Raw genomic sequence first — 18,311 nt, 5'->3', positions numbered from 1 at the left:
TGGTCACGCTGCAAGTTCTGTCGTAGTTACTTGTGATGAAGCGCGATGCCCTGTTCTGAATTTTTTCTAGCATATGAACTAAATAATTTTGATGTGGTGACCATACTGATGACGCAAATTCTAACTGTGGGTGAACAAAAGTCTGATATGCTAATTTACGAACTGTAGCCGGGGATTTACGCAAGTTCCGTCGAAGATAACCCAGAGTTTTCGAAGCTTTTGCGCAGATAGCCGTTATATGTTATAGGGGTATTACTCAGGCTCGCGCGTGCGCACCTGACCCTTCTCTGGATCGCACAGCGCCGACGGAGCGGCAGTCGCTCCCTAGCACTTTCGCAGCAGCCCTAGCAGTCAGAGCTGTGACCCCTAACCCGCGGCTCGCAGTGAGTTGCGACCACGGCGGGTTCAGGCCAGTGGGGACAGGGTGAGTCTCAACCTAAGGTGTTTATTCACCTTAGAGTACACTGTTTCCAACAGACAGCAACAGCCACAACACACACAAACACAACACAACACAACACAAAACCTCAGCGGCGGAGCATTCCGCACGTCTGGGGCGAAACAAACCGCACAATGTGGGAACCACAAAAGAGGCTGATAAGAGTTCAGCTCACCCAAAAGTGGATCCGCGCTCGGGCCCTGGGGCGGTGAGTCGCACACAAAGGCCGGGCGCAACACAGGGGGACGGCGTGCGGCGGTCTCAGCGGCGGATTTGAGATGCGGCCGTTCGCTAGCTCTTCCACCGTGAGACAAAGATGCGTCGGGGGAATAGCGCTTCTCCCGAGCGGCGGAGAGGGGGTCTCCCCGGTTCCAAGAAAGGGAAAGGAGGGAACGGGGTGCCTTGGCTGCAGCGTCGCGGCCAGGCGCGAAGAGCAGCGGGAGGTGGCGAAGGTGCCCTCTCCACGCTACCCTCCGCGAGCGAGCACGTGATTATCGCGTGATAATCGCGTGGCCGCTCCGGAGATATCGGGATGCGCGTGCGATCCCCACATCCCCCCCTCCTTAAAATAACCCTTTAGCCGCTAAGAGGCCGCCGTCACCTGAGGCTTTCCTGCGAGAGGGACATGCTACTCCGACAGCAACACGGTTTGAGTCCATCCATGTTGGTGAGGGAGCAGCTCTAGCTGCAGACCGTCGTTGTCGCCGTGTAGGTGGTCGCGAGCCAGGCCGGAACGTTGAACGATGCCACGGAGCAGCTTGGCAGTAACGGGACGCAGCAGGAGGCAAGAAGGCTGCTGGGTCCGGGTCACCTTGCGTCTCGGCGGCGTCACCTGCCCAGTCGGACGTGCCGGGTCCGTGGTGGCGAAAGGGTCCCTGGATTTTTCTTGGCTGCCTCGATTACGCTGACGCGATCCCCGAACCAGCCTCGAGATGGCGCAGGACAGCTGTATTTTGGTGTTCCCGGGGTTCGTTGTCCTCCCTCGCGGGTTTCGGCACGCAAGGTCGGCAAAGGCGCGCCGACCCACCCCTGACGATGGCGTGCACCTCGCTGCGCAGCAGGGGTCCACTCTGTCCTTGCGGGAGAAGTCTACGCTCGGCCTTGAGGCTGGATGCTTGGTTGCGGGGCTTGCAACTCGGTGGCGGGGTTCTGCGGCGCGGTTCGGCGAATTCTGCGCCGCTGCGACCATTCCGGACCGGAAGTCGCCCGCTGCACCTCTCACCTCGCTGTTAGCCGCCGGAGGATGTTTTCTCGCCGCCTGTTGCCCGCACTGCGCTGCTGACTGCTTGCGGCCTGCTCGTCCCCACCAGGAGTGGAGATGGTCTTTCCTTTTTGCTTGGTGGTTGTTTCACGGCTCCCGACGGGCGGTCTGCTGCTGCGACAATTCTGTTAGCCCCTCTCGCTTCTTCCAAAGAGAAAGCGCGTGCTCGCTCTGGAAGCCTGCAAGCTAGACATCGGAGGAGCATTCCGTCCGATATCGTGCACAATAAAATAGCCTCCGCGAACCGGACAGAGTTAGTTCTGCCGAGATCGCAAGTTATAATGCTGCACCGGGCTCGAACGTCGAGCCGTGCCACCCGATGCCGCTGCCTGCGGGCGCGGGAGAGCATTCTCCTCGGGCCACTCGTTCCCTCTGTCATAGTAGGGTTTGAGATCGCAGACATGCACCGGTCGGCTGATCGGTCTTAGCTTCAAGTCCGCCAGCCTGTACACGAGCGAAGAGACAGTCTCTCGCACCCGGTACGGTCCTGTCCATTTCGGCGCCAGAGAAGCTGAGAATTTCTTACTGGCGTCGCTCAGGACGTGATTCCGTCTCAACACCAGGTCGCCCACTCTGTAGTGAACTTCCCGATGAGAGCGGTCGTACTGCGCTTTCTGCTCGGCACGTGCAGTGCTCAGGTTCCGTCGCGCTTTTCGTAAAGCCTCCGTTACCTTCGCGCGCAGCCCAGTCGCATAATCGGCGCGTGCCGACGAAACAACCAGTTCCGTGCTGCTTCGTTCCTGTAGAGTAAGTTCTACCGGATTCAGCAGCTCCCTCCCAAGGTTGAGGGTGGCGGGTGTATACCCAGTCGATCGATTCACTGTCGACCTGATAGCAAATCCAATTTCAGGAAGACAAGCGTCCCACTCATTGTGCGTCCCCGCAAATGCAACTAGCATGTGCTTGATGTTGCGGTTCACACGCTCAGTGGGATTCGCCTGGGCATGGTACGTGGTTGTTCTCCTGTGCTTAATGCCGAGAGCTGCACAAGAGTCCACGAAGAGTTTGGCAGTGAAGTAGGACGCATTGTCCGTTATCAGCTGCTCAGGATAGCCGAATCGTGTAAACACCTCGATCAGCTTTCCCATGATAACGCGTGCCGTCAGCTTCCGCAGGGGGAACAATTCCGCCCACTTGCTGAAATGGTCTGTGACTACGAGAAGGAATCGGTTCCCGCTCGGTGTCCTGGGGTAAGGCCCCATGACGTCACATGCCGCAATTTGCCACGGTGTTCGGCTATTGATCGGCTGCATGAGCCCGGGTGGGCGTCCACCACGCGGCTTCACGCGTTGGCACACGTTGCACGAGCGGGCGTAGCGCATCACCTCCCGCTTCATTCCAGGCCAGGTAGCAAAGCGGCACAACTTTAGATAAGTCTTAGGGCCACTTGCATGCCCGGCCAGGCACGTATCGTGAAAGTAGCGTAAAAGTGCTCCTCTCAGCGTGCGTGGAATCACCGCTTTGAAGGACTCGTGTGTATCCTTCTCCGCGGGAATGTATCTCAGCAGGACGCCGTCAGAGTCTAGCAGGTAGGAATCCAACGCGCTCACAGCATTACCAGCTGTTTCGGAGCGCCGCGCACCCACAGCAATACCAGCTGCGTCCATGTGCGCCGCGGCCGCGCCGCCGGGCTCCCGGAGCCCCTCAAACACTTTTTTACAAAACGGATCCTCCCGCTGTGCCTCTAACAGCTCCTTTCTGCCGAACACGCTCCCCACAGAACTGACGCAGTCCAAGTGGTTCACGCTTTCGTCCTGAGAAGGGGGTCCATCCGCCCTTCCTTCGGGACCAGCGCCGTCGAGCATTGTAGCAGTTACTCTGCTCTTCGGCTGAGTCACTGAGGGGTCACGATGGGTATTAATATTACCCCTCCTGACAACCTCAATCGTCGCAGCGGTTAGTCCGCTCTCAAGCTCAGTTTCGGGCGAGGTGAGTTGAGTAGTAATATCACTCTTCTCACAGTCAACGGGCGCGCGCGAAAGTGCGTCCGCCACAACGTTGTTCTTTCCTCTCCTGTAGCGAACGGTAATATCGTATCGCTGCAGGAGAAGTGCCCATCGCGCGAGCCGGCCGCTCGGCTCTCCTAGGCGCCTAAGCCAAGTTAATGCCATATGATCGGTCTCAATTATGAATGGGACTCCATCAATATAGTAGTCAAACTTTTTGAGAGCGAAAATGATCGCCAGACATTCCTTTTCTGTCACGGAGTAATTTTTCTCTGCGGGAGTCAAAGAGCGGCTGGCAAAAGCTACCGGGCGCAAGCTACCTTCGTGCTGTTGGAGCAAAACCGCTCCTAGGCCAAGGTCGCTGGCGTCCGTATGAATGACAAATTCTTTGTTCAAATCAGGTAGCCTTAACTCGGTGGTTTCCACGAGCGCGTTTACGAGGTTGCGCAGTGCCTCCTCTTGCTCGGGACCCCACCTCCACTGCTCACCTTTCCTCAACAGCATTGTCAAGGGGGCTTGCAGTGCAGCGCAGTTTGGGATGAACTGTCGATAGAAATTCGCCAGCCCCAAAAAGCGTCTCAGTCCGCCTATGTCTTCCGGTGACGGGTAGTTCAATAATGCCTGAACCTTGTCATCACACGGTAGAAGGCGTCCGTTATCCAGTTTAAACCCCAGTAGCGTTACTCGGGTTGCTGCGATCTGGGTCTTGGTCGGGTTTAGCGTTATCCCCGCAGACCTCAGACGCTCCAACACGTCCCTGAGATGGCGTAAGTGCCCATCAAAGGTACGCGAGTATACCACAACATCGTCCAGGTAAGCAAGAGCGTGGTGCCACCTTGCGTCACCCAAGACACGGTCCATCAGGCGCTGGTAAGTCGCAGGCGCACCGACAAGTCCGAATGGCATACGGGTAAACTGGAAAAGTCCCCTGTGACACGTGAAGGCAGTCTTCTCTCGGTCACAGGGATCTACCTCCACCTGAAAGTATCCTCTGCTTGCATCGAGCGTAGTGAAGTACTTCGCTCCGCCAACGTTGGATACGACCGAGGGAATGCTAGGAAGCGGATATGCGTCCTTGCGTGTCACCTCGTTCAGGCGGCGATAGTCAACACAAAGGCGGGGCGTCCCATCCTTTTTAGGAACCAACACCACAGGAAAACCCCATGGGCTGTCCGATCTTTCAACAACGCCTGTATCGAGCAGTTCGTCCAGAGCGCTGTCTAGTGCTTTCCTCTTAGCCAAACTCACCGGCCGAGGATTACACTTCCACGGAGAGGCATCGCCTGTCTCAATTTTGTGCCTGTATAGCGTAGTGCAACCAGGCCGCTCTGTGAATACGGCATCATATTCAGTCAGAAGCGCTGAGAGGCGAGCCTTTTCTTCCCCCGACAAACTGCTTGAGTCGTCCAGCAGCGGGTGGTATCGTTCGCCCCTCACTGCGGCACAGTCTGCCACCGCAGCGGGGGTTACGGGCTGTGCGGGAGGGGAGCAGTTCCCCTCCGCGCCTCTTTTCTCAGCGCGGTTGGCCGGACGGCATTTCGACCCGGCCGCAACCGTTCTGAGGGACCTTTTCGGGCAATCGTTTGTTCGGTCTGCGCGCGAAGCATCATCGAACGAAGTTGTCTCTGACGCTTTTTGAAATGAAACGAAAGGTTTCAGGGTGCCACATGCTCGCTCCCTATATCCTCCGTTGCAGACGTCAATAACAATGCCCGTCTTGGCGAGGAAGTCTCTTACCAAGAATTATAGGAACCGACAGGCCGGGAAGGTGAGCTAGGCGCTGTCGCCTCACCCGTTTCTCCCACCGCACCACAAGCCTAGCAGCACAGCTCGCGTGTGCCGTGCCGCTGGCCAGTCGGAAGGTCACATTACTCTCTCTCAGTCGGATAGCGCTCCGACGGAGATGTTCACACACCTCGTCGCCAAATAGTGAAGCGCTTGCTCCTGTGTCTAACAGCGCAAAAAACCTGCGCCGGGCGACTGTAACCTCTATGAGCGGGACTGGCGTGTCGCTGGGCAATCCAAAACGACAAGCCAGCGGGGCAAGGAGTTCGTGTGTCTCACTTCGCACCGCTGTAACCGCCGCCGGCCATGCAGCACTGCTCAGCGGCGGCCCCGCTCGTTTCCCGAAAGCGCGTGCTCTCGGTTCGCAGGCTGTCTGCAATCCCGGGCGTAGTGCCCCGGCTGGTTGCACCGATAACAGAGGAGAGCCGGCCTTTGACGGGCTTGGCGTCCAGTGCCTCGCGCCGTTTGACCGTTATTCCTCTGTATCGACTGCTCCCTTGCAGGCACGCTCTGCTCTCGCATCACCGAGCCGGCATATCGACCACGATTCTGCATACCTCGGCCATCGGCAGCGCATGCTGCACGCATGGCATAAGTGTACGGATCGAGAGCCCGGTCAGATAAGCCCCAACCGTTTCTCAGTTGTCCGTCACTGAAAGCAACCACACCATCTCCACCGGAACGAGTGCGAAAAGTGTCCCCGTTCCACGCGCATCGCGGCTCAAGTGCCCTCGACGCTGGGGGTGGAGGTCGGTATGAGCGCAAGGCGAGTATGTCCGCCTGTATGCGCTTTGCCTCCGAGGCCAGCTCATCCAAATCCCTGAACTTGCTGCCTCTTAGGTACGCTGCGAAGGTGGGATGAGCTTGTCGTGTGACTCTCTCCACCTTATCGCAGTTCGGAGCGGTAGGGTCAGCGGTACGATAAAGTTCGTCCATCGCCCTGACGTACTCGAGCAAGGATTCGTCCGGATGCTGAGTACGTAGCTCCAACTCGCGCCGCAGACGACGCTCGTAATCTGCGGGCAGGAATTCCTCGCGTAATCCCGCTCGGAACTCAGCCAGCGTGCTAGACCGGTAGCCAGTAAGCCGGAACCAGCGGGCAGCGTGATCAGTTAACGACACTGGTACGACGCGTTCCAGTATCTCGCCATCGGACAGCCCCGTTGCGCGCTGGTAAGTCAGCACGCGATCGAGGTATTCGTTGACGCTAACTGAATCATGATACCCGCTGTAGGTGGGTAAGTCCACCCTCACTCTCGGTCTAGCAGCGGCGGCAGATGTCAGCAGAGTGTTCTGCACGGCACCTGTCAACCTCTCAATCAAGCGCATCGCATCCTGCAACAGCGCCTGTTGGGGCTCGCTCTGGCCAGTAATGCCTGGCACAGGAGCAGAACGCGTCGAGCAAGTATGCCGCAGTGGCTCCATGCTCTCCGCAAACACTGGCGAAGGGTTCGGCGTAATGTGCCTCACGCCTTCAAGGGTACGAGGCTCGCTCTGGCCAGTAATGCCTGGCACAGGAGCAGAACGCGTCGAGCAAGTATGCCGCAGTGGCTCCATGCTCTCCGCAAACACTGGCGAAGGGTTCGGCGTAATGTGCCTCACGCCTTCAAGGGTACATCCTGCCGGAGAGAGCGCCTCGTGTGTAGCGCTACCCTCTTCGAAGCTTATCAAATTCCCAGGGCTAATGTTCGCCGCAGGGCATGACTGAGCGGTAGCAGTTACCGCCGCTTCGAATTGTTGCCTGCTGGTAGCAACCTGCGACAGCGTATACAACGGCTGTAAATCAGCCCCGTATGCTGCCATGGTTCGTTCGTGCAGTGGCAGACACTCACACAAACAGACTCAACCTGTCACACCTCTGGCCCCACGTTGGGCGCCAAATATAGGGGTATTACTCAGGCTCGCGCGTGCGCACCTGACCCTTCTCTGGATCGCACAGCGCCGACGGAGCGGCAGTCGCTCCCTAGCACTTTCGCAGCAGCCCTAGCAGTCAGAGCTGTGACCCCTAACCCGCGGCTCGCAGTGAGTTGCGACCACGGCGGGTTCAGGCCAGTGGGGACAGGGTGAGTCTCAACCTAAGGTGTTTATTCACCTTAGAGTACACTGTTTCCAACAGACAGCAACAGCCACAACACACACAAACACAACACAACACAACACAAAACCTCAGCGGCGGAGCATTCCGCACGTCTGGGGCGAAACAAACCGCACAATGTGGGAACCACAAAAGAGGCTGATAAGAGTTCAGCTCACCCAAAAGTGGATCCGCGCTCGGGCCCTGGGGCGGTGAGTCGCACACAAAGGCCGGGCGCAACACAGGGGGACGGCGTGCGGCGGTCTCAGCGGCGGATTTGAGATGCGGCCGTTCGCTAGCTCTTCCACCGTGAGACAAAGATGCGTCGGGGGAATAGCGCTTCTCCCGAGCGGCGGAGAGGGGGTCTCCCCGGTTCCAAGAAAGGGAAAGGAGGGAACGGGGTGCCTTGGCTGCAGCGTCGCGGCCAGGCGCGAAGAGCAGCGGGAGGTGGCGAAGGTGCCCTCTCCACGCTACCCTCCGCGAGCGAGCACGTGATTATCGCGTGATAATCGCGTGGCCGCTCCGGAGATATCGGGATGCGCGTGCGATCCCCACAATGTGTACTCCAGGAAAGATGAGTTGCGAGTTCAATGCCAAGGTACTTGTAGGACAATGTCGGAGGTACGGCGGTGTTATTTAGGACGTAGGAAAAGTGAGAGTTTGAATGTTTACGCGAGAAGGACATAACTTTACATTTGTCTGAGTTCAGGGTCATCTGCCACGTACTGCACCAGAAACTGACAAGGTTAAGGTCGTTCTGCATTACTGCATTTAAGAAACTGTTAAGACTAGGAAACACAATTATGAATAACGTGCAGTTGATATTATCTGTTGTGAAACCCTCCATAGCTCTTGATTTCTTTGTGGCATTTAGCTGGGAAATCTAATTATTGTGTAGCCATGATGTGTCCCAGCGATCATTCTTTTAGATGCCACACATGAGCACATGAACTAGCACAGAATTGTGCAGTCTGTTTAGGCAGTCATGTCTGGCCATCTGTGGTGCAACTCAACATTTTTTGCACGGCATGCAGGACCACTTGATGCTAATTCGTGAAGACCAGTTTGACAAGTCAATGCTGCAACCTCTTCCCCTGGACAAGGCTGTTGAATTCATCAAGCAATGTGGGCAAAACAGCCTTTATATCAACACCGACACCAGTGGTATATGTTCCTTTAAACCCTCTGCTTTTATTTTTATTTTGCAACTACAGGCAGAAAAGATAGAAAGCAAATGATACATTTTGTTTCTGATACAGGAGTTGTCTGTTGTTTTATGTGTGGAAGTAATGATAGATCATTTTTAAATTTGCTCACAAGGCAAAGAAAGAAATGTCATCAAAAAGCATTGCTATGTGAAAAAGCATCCACATTACCTTAAACATTTTTGTGCATTATAAACATGCACGATGTGGACATACTGCGCATCTTCTAATACAGTCAAAGAAACGTTATATGGGATGAATTGGATGGCTTAAAACATGATAGATGAATAGCTTGAATAGACGAAGGGACAAAATAGGAAGCGGCAGTAGCTAGCTCCTCACACATTTGTGCCTCATCTCAACCCAGCTCCGTTTTGCAATGTGTCAAACATTGCATAACTAGTGATAACAACTGCAAACTAGGATGGCAAACACTAGTGATATGTCTAGTGTTATATCCTCAGTTTCAGTTTCAAACTCACGCTGTAGGTCCCACTTCTGGATGCCCTGTCAACACGCTACAACATCTAGCATTAATTGATTGGCACAAGGCGTCTAATATAAACTTCATTGCTTGAAAGAGTATAAGCACTGATTGTTCGTTAGAAAAGGGTGGTGTTGGTGATTATGCAGTGCAGTCATGTGTGTATAGTGACAAGTAGTGCGCTTTTGCAAGTACATGCCTAACTGTAGGGCCATGTGAGCGTCGACCTCACATGCACTATATCCCTTTCATTTATTAAACTTACTGGTCACGTGGGTCACAAGCATTGCACTTAAGAAAGGCTTTTTAGACTGAAATGCACCCTTTGTTTCATTTCACAGACTTTTGCAAGGAAGCGGTATTTTCAGTCACTGCTGAATACAACAATGGGGCACTTCCCTGCCAGTGCAACATCGATGGCTCGTTGTCTTTTGAGTGCGAGCGTTTCGGTGGCCAGTGCCAGTGCAAGGAGAATGTGATTGGCCGCACCTGCTCCCAGTGCCGCACAGGCTACTATGGCTTCCCTGCATGCCAGCCATGCGACTGTCCCAACACTGCTGTGTGCCACCCAGTCACTGGCCAGTGCATCTGCCCTCCTCGTGTCACTGGCGAAAAGTGCGACACCTGTGTGCCACTCACCTTTGGCTACACTCGCATTGTCGGATGTGAGGTGCGTCTTCTTGCAGTTATGTGACACACATGTCTATCTGCCATTGTTGGCTGTATGAGATGGGTGATATTTTCAGTGCTGGGCTTTAAGCCTTTTTTTTTTTTTGCCTCTTCTGCCTTGTCTTAAGGACTATTTTTACAAGATTATTTTATACCCCATTTACTTACTTCCAGAAACTTTAATCAAGTTTTTCTGCATTGCATCCTGCGAGTTTCACACCTACTTAAGCATGTTTCTAATGAAAGTGCAGTTTTGTCTCGCACTCCTTCTTATCCCCTTTTCTTTGAGGCAAGTGGGCTATGTTCCACTTCCTTAGGTAGTTACCAGCATCTCTCTCAATATTTTTGCTACGTTTTTCAATTTAATTATTAAATATTATGAAATATAGTAATGTGCAATTTATGGCAAAGCACATATGCAGGAATTGCACAGTGTTACCATCTTTTATGGGGAACATTTTATTATTATTCAGAATGGTAAAATTTCAAATCTTTATTATAAAAATAAGGCCAGTGCATGCTGCTTAACACAAATATAATTATACCTCAATATAACAAACTTCAATATAATAAAATTCTTGATATGACAAAGTATTTAACTTTTCATAACCTCTTTACCAAAGAACACCATGTGTTTCGAACCTCAATATAATGAAGTGTGTTTGTGTGCAATTTCAATCTAACGAAATTTCACTTCCGCTGTAAAGGAATGTTGAGACAGTAAATGGAAGATTCCACAGACGCAGAGGGTCAAATGATTAACTTGCATGTGGCTGCTTGCAAACGCACCTCTCAAATCGTGTGCGGCACAACAAGAGCAACCACCGAAATGGAGCCGCATCATGTTTCTTATGCAGTAATAGTCTATTGCGCCCGTGCACTTTGTGCTTTAGGTGCAAGTGAAAGTATGCAAGGGTGAAACAAGAAAGATGGTAGCTTCACGAGTGCCGCCTTCTTCCTGTGCAAGCAAAGGGAAAGAGGGGGGAGGGGGGTAAGTTGGCGCGCATCACAATTTCTGGCATGCAGCTCAGCCATGGCTGTGCATGGCTTAAGCGTGGCTGAGCGCATATGCAGCACTGCACCCTGCTTTAGAGGTAATCTGCTGCTTGTGCAAAGAGTGGGCCTGCTGATATGGCTTGGCATTACGTAAGCTGTCTTCTGGTGCGTTTAGTATTGGAGGTTGCATAATCTCGAGTTTCGGTGACTTGTTGGAGCGAGAGGCAAATGAAGCATTCGCTCCTCGTTGGTGGCACTTTTCATGATAGCCACGGGCACAGAGTGCATTCGGGAGCATGGCTGGCTTCGCTTCATTCGTACCACTGATGTGAAGATATTATCGACGTGTCATGAAACGGTATCATTCATTGCCGACTTCCAAATTCATAAAAATGAATTGTTTTCTCATTCAAATTTGCTTTTTTCGATTGCCCAATAATTCAGAAAATTCTGCAGCCCCTTCCCGTGTAAGGAAAATGGATTGGCGATGTATTTGTTTCCATAAAAGGTTGGATTTCAATACAAAATATTTTGATAAAGTGAAGCAAATTGCCGATTTTACCTACTTCGGTATATCGAGGTTTAATGGTATAGGGTGCTTTTTCTTTTAGCTGCATGAAAATTTAAAAAATTGCTTGTGGCAGATAGCGAAATTCTAACCCTTGATCTAAATTGCTCGATAAGGTGGCCATTACCTCTGTGAGAAATCAAAGTGCTTATTTCAATAATTAACACCACTTTGCTCATTAGCTTTCGTGCTACCTGCCGCAGGCAATTTTAAAAAATTTATTGCAGCTAAAAAAGCATACTGTATATTATTTGAAGGTTATTTTTGGAGGCTGTAAATTTACGGTGAAGCTCCCCTGAGTGCTTCAGCACTTGAGGTGTTCACCCTTTACTGGATGACCTTGTGCATCTCGGAAGGGATTGAAAGACAAACGAGCATGTGCTACCATTGGATGTTATTTTTCACCATGTTAGATTGTGTTAATACTACTGACTGTTTAACATGACAAAGCTATGACTTTGAAATATGGCAAGGCAATGTCTGTTGAGGTTCCTACGAATGCCATGATACAATATGTAAAGCTTTGTTGTGCTCTATTCAGCCGAAGAATAGGCATCATACTTTATCACCAAATCGTACTTGTACTGATGTAGCTTTCCATGTGCTCCTGTGAAAAGAGATGTGCTTGCCTGTACGCAGGAATGTAACTGCAACCCTCACGGAGTCCAAGGAGGCAATCTCCAGTGTGACCTGCAGAGTGGACAGTGCAGGTGTGTGTGCAACATAAGAGCCATCTTACACTGTCACATAGCCACCAACTACAGAGGGGGGGCTCGTGGGTCTGAGCCCCACGTACCTCCCTGCGCCCCAATTTGTCAATGCCAGGCCTCTGTCGTACACATCTGAGGTTTCTTTTAAGTTGTCCCTAACTTCTCACTTTTAATTTTTTTTTCAATTGACTAAAAGCTTGTTGTATTATTGCTTGTGCAGGCGTGCTCTGCTTTTTATTAAATAATGTTTTCACACAATTTCTGTGAATGCTTATAATCAAGGGAAAATGGCATTAAAATGCCCCTCGCCAGGCCCCACAGCAAATTTTGGTCATAAGCTGCAAGTTGTTACATGTCCTCTACAGAGCATTCTGCCACAAGAATTTTTCAAATTGGCTCATTAATAGCTGAGATATAAATATTTCAGTGCCACGAACCCATGATTTTAGCAGGTGGGCTCCACTGCCAAGCAAGACGCTCTCTCCACTCGCCCCGTCTAGCCTCTGCAAGCGAAATTCCTCCCCTGCGTTCTCCCATACTGGACCTTGAGGATTGCATGATGCACACGTCACAGGCTCTGCCTTCATTTTTTTTTCTCCTCGCAATTTTTTTTTTCCAGCGCTATGCAATTCCGCTGACAGCGTCTCGCACGAGCTGTTATCTCGTTCGTGCAGCGCATAATTTTGCACGCTGTGCACAAGGACACATGGCTAGCGGTATAATTCATCGCTACACAAATACTGAGGCAGAGCAAACGGATCGCAGAGCAAGATCACACGGTGATACACGGCAGGAAATGGCATAGTTTCGGTATCTGCGCACGTGACTGCACGACCGTGAAAACAAGCAGATGAAGCGGAAGTACATTTCTCTTGCTTCGGTGTGAAGTAAAACAAACAACACAAAGACATTCCATTTGTGTGTTTTATTTCTCTAAACTTAATTTGTCAATTCAACCAGCAGATCACACAGATAACAGATGGTGCCTTGAATAATTTTCGAAGTCACGTGTCACCACGAGCGATGTCACACTGTGGACCAGAGTACGTAAGCGCAGGGACGCGAGTACGTCACCATCTGGCTTGTAGCGCAGTGGCCATGAGAAGGGAAAATGGCGTTCAGATTGAAATTTCATACCTTTCCGCGGTGCGTAGCAGTGTAATTTGAAACAAAATCGTTGGCACACATTGTATGCGATGCGCTTGTCAGCTCAAAATGTCCAGAACTGGTGAGGGGCCCTTTAAAGAAAAATTTAGTAATATAATCTTCAATTCTAATGGTACATGGGCAGCTTCTTCAGCAGAATGAATATTTTGCTAAATGTTCATGTTGCTTCCAACATTGCTCTGCAACTTTTTTCAGCGAGGGAACTAGTGTAACTAGAAGCACTTGAAAACATTATATGCTTGTTTTAATGATGTCCTGGGAGAACTAGATAATTCACAGAGTTTATGTTTATAGCTGTAGGCGTCGTGATAAGCTATTTGGCAATTCATGACTTAGCTTGTGGGGTTCTCCTCCGTGCTCTTGGGACAAAGGAACGACAACACAGTAGTGCAAAAATCGCAAGGGCATTTATTGCACCTTTCATAGATCAATGCCTGCTAGCCGAGTTGCTATCCACAAAACATGCCGATGGGCGCGCAACAAATCTAGGAAGTCCGACTCACCGCGACCGGATAGCGAGTGAATATGTTCGCCCCATGCTGGAACCCAACGCCTGGTCGTTCGCGTGTACGGTCACTCCAACGGTGGCGTGTTTGAAGGCGGCCACGCGAGACGGTCTCACAGAAGCATGGGTCGGCGCGCACGCGCGGGACGTCCACGCCGGGGAAAGACCTCGCGTCTTGTCTCTTGGCACCCAAGTAACCCCGCCTCTCGGCGGCGTCAGCAGCGCAACACTCGTGCCATCTCTCGCACTGCGCTTCAAGCACATCGACCGCCGCAGGCACCAAGCCACGCGAGCCGTGCGGGAAAACAACATATCAGGGGATGCGTGAGAGTCGCGCATCCCCACATCCCCCCAACCTTAAATCACTTCTTATTCTGGCGAAACATGTGACACGGTCTAACATTAATCCGTGCTTTGCGAACAAGATAGTACATGCAACAGTGGCCGCTCTGAGGAAATGTCCACAGGCTGTTCATAGCATGCAAGCCGACATTGTCCGTGGGTACACCGCTGGCGTCCACCGGTCACAGCAGCAGCTTTGTAGACTCGACGGCACGATTACAGGCCAGGACTCCGGAGACGACGATGCAGTAGCCGGTACGAGCAAGTGTCGCTCGCGCCCTGCTAGGAAGAGCCGCTGTAGCTGTCGGTGACCGCCGGCTCTTTTGTCCGCCGCCGAGGGTTGTGAGCTGGATGCAGGAGGCGGCCGAAGTCGCTGCGCTGCACTGGCCACAGCATCACCATCGCCCGGGTGACTCGATCGTAGTTCGGGGCAGCAGCGCAGACGATGTGCAGGTGACAGCAAGCCAGGGGTGACTCCAATCACGCTGCGTACACTCAACACACTCGGCAAACACTAAAGTAGTGCAAGGGAGAGAAATTGTGCATGCGCATCGCCTGTTCAACATGTTCAACTCGGCCAGCAAAAGATCGGGCAGCTACTCAGATGCTAAGTTCACGTGAACGAAGCTTGCTTTCTTGAGTCGAACGAGTAATTTCAATTCGTGCGAGGCTAACTAGAATGAGGGACGCAAAGTGCAACACCTCAACGCCACGGTCCACCGGGTTGTGTCCCTCCACATGCAACAGGCAGCTTCGTAAAGCCTTAGGCCTAAAGCATCGCTACTCTGACAACAACCGGCATCCAACAAACAACACCCAAAATGGGCGCAAAACAGGCAGCCACGAGGAGACGTCAGCTCTGTGAGGTGGTTCTACTCCGTTCGGTGCACACAGCATCCGAGTTGACCGCACCCACCGTGCCAGACGGTGTCGGAGCGCCCGGTGCCAGGCCACAATACCAGTTAGCCCGTAGTGGCACCCGTGGCCCACGGCCACTCGGCTCCCAGAGCCGTGACTTCATCAGAGTCAAAGAGATTGAAGAAGCTATTTACATAAGAAATTCGGACCACCCTCGAGGCTTTCGTACTCACTCGCTTCAGGCTTGCCAATATGCTCCGCGGGCGCTATGCCTCGCTCTCCCAGGATGCAGACCACGTGGCTCTCGTCCTGACGAATGTCATAAAAAAAACACTTGCGAAAAGGCTTAGCACGTTGACATGTTCAAACCACGACCGACTTTATTACTCGCGACCTGCTCACTACGCCGGCTCCTATGGCTGCGCGTGTCCGCGTAAATATCACGTGGCTGTTCAGGAGGGACGGCGCGCCTCAACAGGTGGTGCTACAAGTTACCCTCATTCCGGCAGCGCTTGCCGTACACTTCTGTTAGCTTCAGTACGCTTGCGTTACCATGTTGCAGGTATGCCAACTTAAACCGCATCGTTTTTTAAGCACGCACCGCAAATATGTGGTAATATTCATCAGATGCAATAATCGTGGACAGCTTTCTGTACACAGTGGTAGTTAAGAGCGCGAGCTGTCAGCTAACACGCCTAAGTCTCTGGCTCATGAGCGCGCGAGAACAGCGCAGAAGCAGTCGTCTCACGCTCGTAGCAATTCCCCTGCATAGTCGCAAAAAGCTGTACCCGACTAAAGGCTGATAGCAGTAATATTTTTCTTTCTCAGCGCAGCAGTTTCGCAGCTAAAACAAGCTCAAAGAGCGGTTGTAGTGGTGGCCGCGGCTTTGGTGCTACTCGAGCGGCGTTTTTTTTTTTTTCGCGCACAGCTGCACAATCTCAACACGATTGCTTCTGCTCTGTACCTAGCAGCATCCCAGGGCGAAGCCGCGCTACTTTCGGCCAATTTACAACAAAAAGCACGCCATGCACACTTACTCGTTTTCAGAAGCATTTACCCGATTGTTAATCGTTTCAAGACGCACTCTACATGAAAAATGAATAAAACCAGACTAAAAAAGCTTGTTTGCCAGACACAATAGCCGGTCGTGGCAAGAACTTTATTTCAGGTCAGCCAGATTCTTACACTTTTAGGATCTTTCTTAATTTCGGTTTGGCATTAATTAATTTTCGTTTGGCGTGCTCTTCTGTGAGATCAGAGGCAGAATTGGACAAAAATGGCCTCATAAACTTGTGGACAATCAGCTTTAGCTGGGCCCTTCTGTGAGGCTCTGTGGTGTCCTTCAAGCACACAAACAACTGATTCTTTATAAGTGACGGCAGCACTAGGTCTGCAAACTTCTTAAGCGGCATTGGCCCCCTAACAAGCACAGGAGCCACACTTGATGCAGCACCTTCCAGGCGGCTGACGAACCCTACGAAAGCCAAGATAGGGTACGATAGCCCTCCCCGGCTCGTGCCTGCTATGATGGCAGTAGTAGTAGACTGAGAGGCTGGTGCCCTCAAATTAATGAGACAGCCCTCACATGCAATGTAGTCTTGCACGGCTCTGACCAAGAAGCCAGCAATCATTGCCAGTGTGCTGGCTCGAAGGCTTTGTTGAGGGGCACCTGAAAGAATGAAGGCAAATTGGAACTTACTGACACTTACTCTGAAAAATGCTATTGGTAGCATTTCAGTCCTAAATCAATCTTTCACAAGCACAGCGCCCAAATATTGGTAATATCTCCTTAATTCATGAAAACAGATAATTTGTCAATGGCTATAAGACAGCTCTTTAGGCGACAACACTTTTCAGAGGTCACTGTTCAGGCACAGCTAAGTGCAGAATGAACGCTGTCCCTTCCTCTTGGTCGAAGCCTCAGTCGTTGATCCCTTCGTTCAGACCATAAAGGTTGTTTTGGGACAGCACCTGAACTCACTGTTTTATATCAATATCTCTACTTTTCTGAGAAGCAGAATCCTCCCACCACACCCAGCATTGGCACTGGATGACGCGTGGATGATTCCAGTCTGCGTCTGCAGTCTACAGTCTGCAAAATTGCATACTGTAGAGTATGCAGTTTTGCAGTTGAGAATATCAACGCAAAAATGAAAGGAGAGTAAACAAAGCTAGTCGTGCAGTGAACATTTATGGCACAAAAGAGGCCCGCTGACCAGGACGCATTCCATGTGAAGCGTCAACGTTTCAGGTATATTTTTTTGCCGTCACAGCCACGTAAAGATATATATGATTCCCACTGCTTACCTTCTGCTTGGTGAGAAATTCTCTTGAGTCACTGGGTCCGCAATTGTGTTACAGGAAACTCGTGAAATGTGATACCCTTCGCTGTGCGCCAGCTCGATTTGCAGAGCGGAACGCAGCAATACACCATCACGGGCGATGATTTTTACGGCCTACGAAATGTAAAGGCTCTCAGCAGTAATTGTGTTCTTGGCACGTATGCGGACAGCAATCAGAGCAGCCGGAAACACAGTGTTCATACGCGCACAAAACACAACGAAGAAGCCGCCACTGCTACCGCTACGCCAGCCGGCACTCGGCGTGGGGGCAAGTTGTGGCGCCACAGAGAGCAGCGGCGGTCGGGCGAACTAAGAATGAACTAAACAAGCAGTAAAAAATCGGGGGCTACGGAGGCGGTGCCAGTGAACAGGTCGCGAAGTAATAAAGCTGGTCGTGGTTCAAACACACTACAGCCACCGTCGCCTCGCTCAAGAAAGCACGCCGCTGACGCTAGCGATCAAAATCCACGCTAGGCCCACGCTTCGGTTCAAACAAAGGTCTCGAACGAAGCAAAACTGTTAAATCTATTGTCCAATGCCCCAAGAGGTCCACGTTGGGCAGCCAGATGTGGGGCTCTCCTCCGTGCTCTTGGGACAAAGGAACGACAACACAGTAGTGCAAACAATCGCAAGGGCATTTATTGCACCTTTCATAGATCAATGCCTGCTAGCCGAGTTGCTATCCACAAAACATGCCGATGGGCGCGCAACAAATCTAGGAAGTCCGACTCACCGCGACTGGATAGCAAGTGAATATGTTCGCCCCATGCTGGAATCCAACGCCTGGTTGTTCGCGTGTACGGTCATGCCAACGGTGGCGCGTTTGAAGGCGGCCACGCGAGACGGTCTCGCAGAAGCATGGGTCGGCGCGCGCGCACGGGACGTCCACGCCGGGGAAAGACCTCGCGCCTTGTCTCTCGGCGCCCAAGTAACCCGGCCTCTCGGCGGCGTCAGCAGCGC

General features: G+C 51.9%; 1 protein-coding gene and 1 long non-coding RNA gene across 4 annotated transcripts in view; one reads left to right on the top strand and one right to left on the bottom strand.

The window, feature by feature from the left end:
• LanA (laminin subunit alpha) overlaps positions 1-18,311 on the top strand; it is a 155,238-nt gene that overhangs the window by 70,229 nt on the left and 66,698 nt on the right. For all 3 annotated transcript variants that reach the window (XM_065424809.2, XM_065424811.2, XM_065424810.2), the window contains 3 exons: positions 8,540-8,669; positions 9,536-9,864; positions 12,067-12,137. In XM_065424809.2, the coding sequence (XP_065280881.2) occupies positions 8,540-8,669; positions 9,536-9,864; positions 12,067-12,137 (530 nt within the window). The remainder of the gene's footprint in view (positions 1-8,539; positions 8,670-9,535; positions 9,865-12,066; positions 12,138-18,311) is intronic.
• LOC135896441 (uncharacterized) lies at positions 13,048-18,071 on the bottom strand. Its single transcript, XR_010562708.2, has 2 exons — positions 17,317-18,071; positions 13,048-16,678 (listed from the first exon to the last, which is right to left on the bottom strand). It is a non-coding gene; the product is annotated as an uncharacterized lncRNA (long non-coding RNA).

Source organism: Dermacentor albipictus, chromosome 6 (assembly GCF_038994185.2).
Source record: "Dermacentor albipictus isolate Rhodes 1998 colony chromosome 6, USDA_Dalb.pri_finalv2, whole genome shotgun sequence".
In the NCBI taxonomy this organism is placed as follows: Eukaryota; Metazoa; Arthropoda; class Arachnida; order Ixodida; family Ixodidae; genus Dermacentor; species Dermacentor albipictus.
The sequence above is the reverse complement of the archived record's forward strand: the minus strand, read 5'-3'. Positions and strand labels throughout refer to the sequence as shown.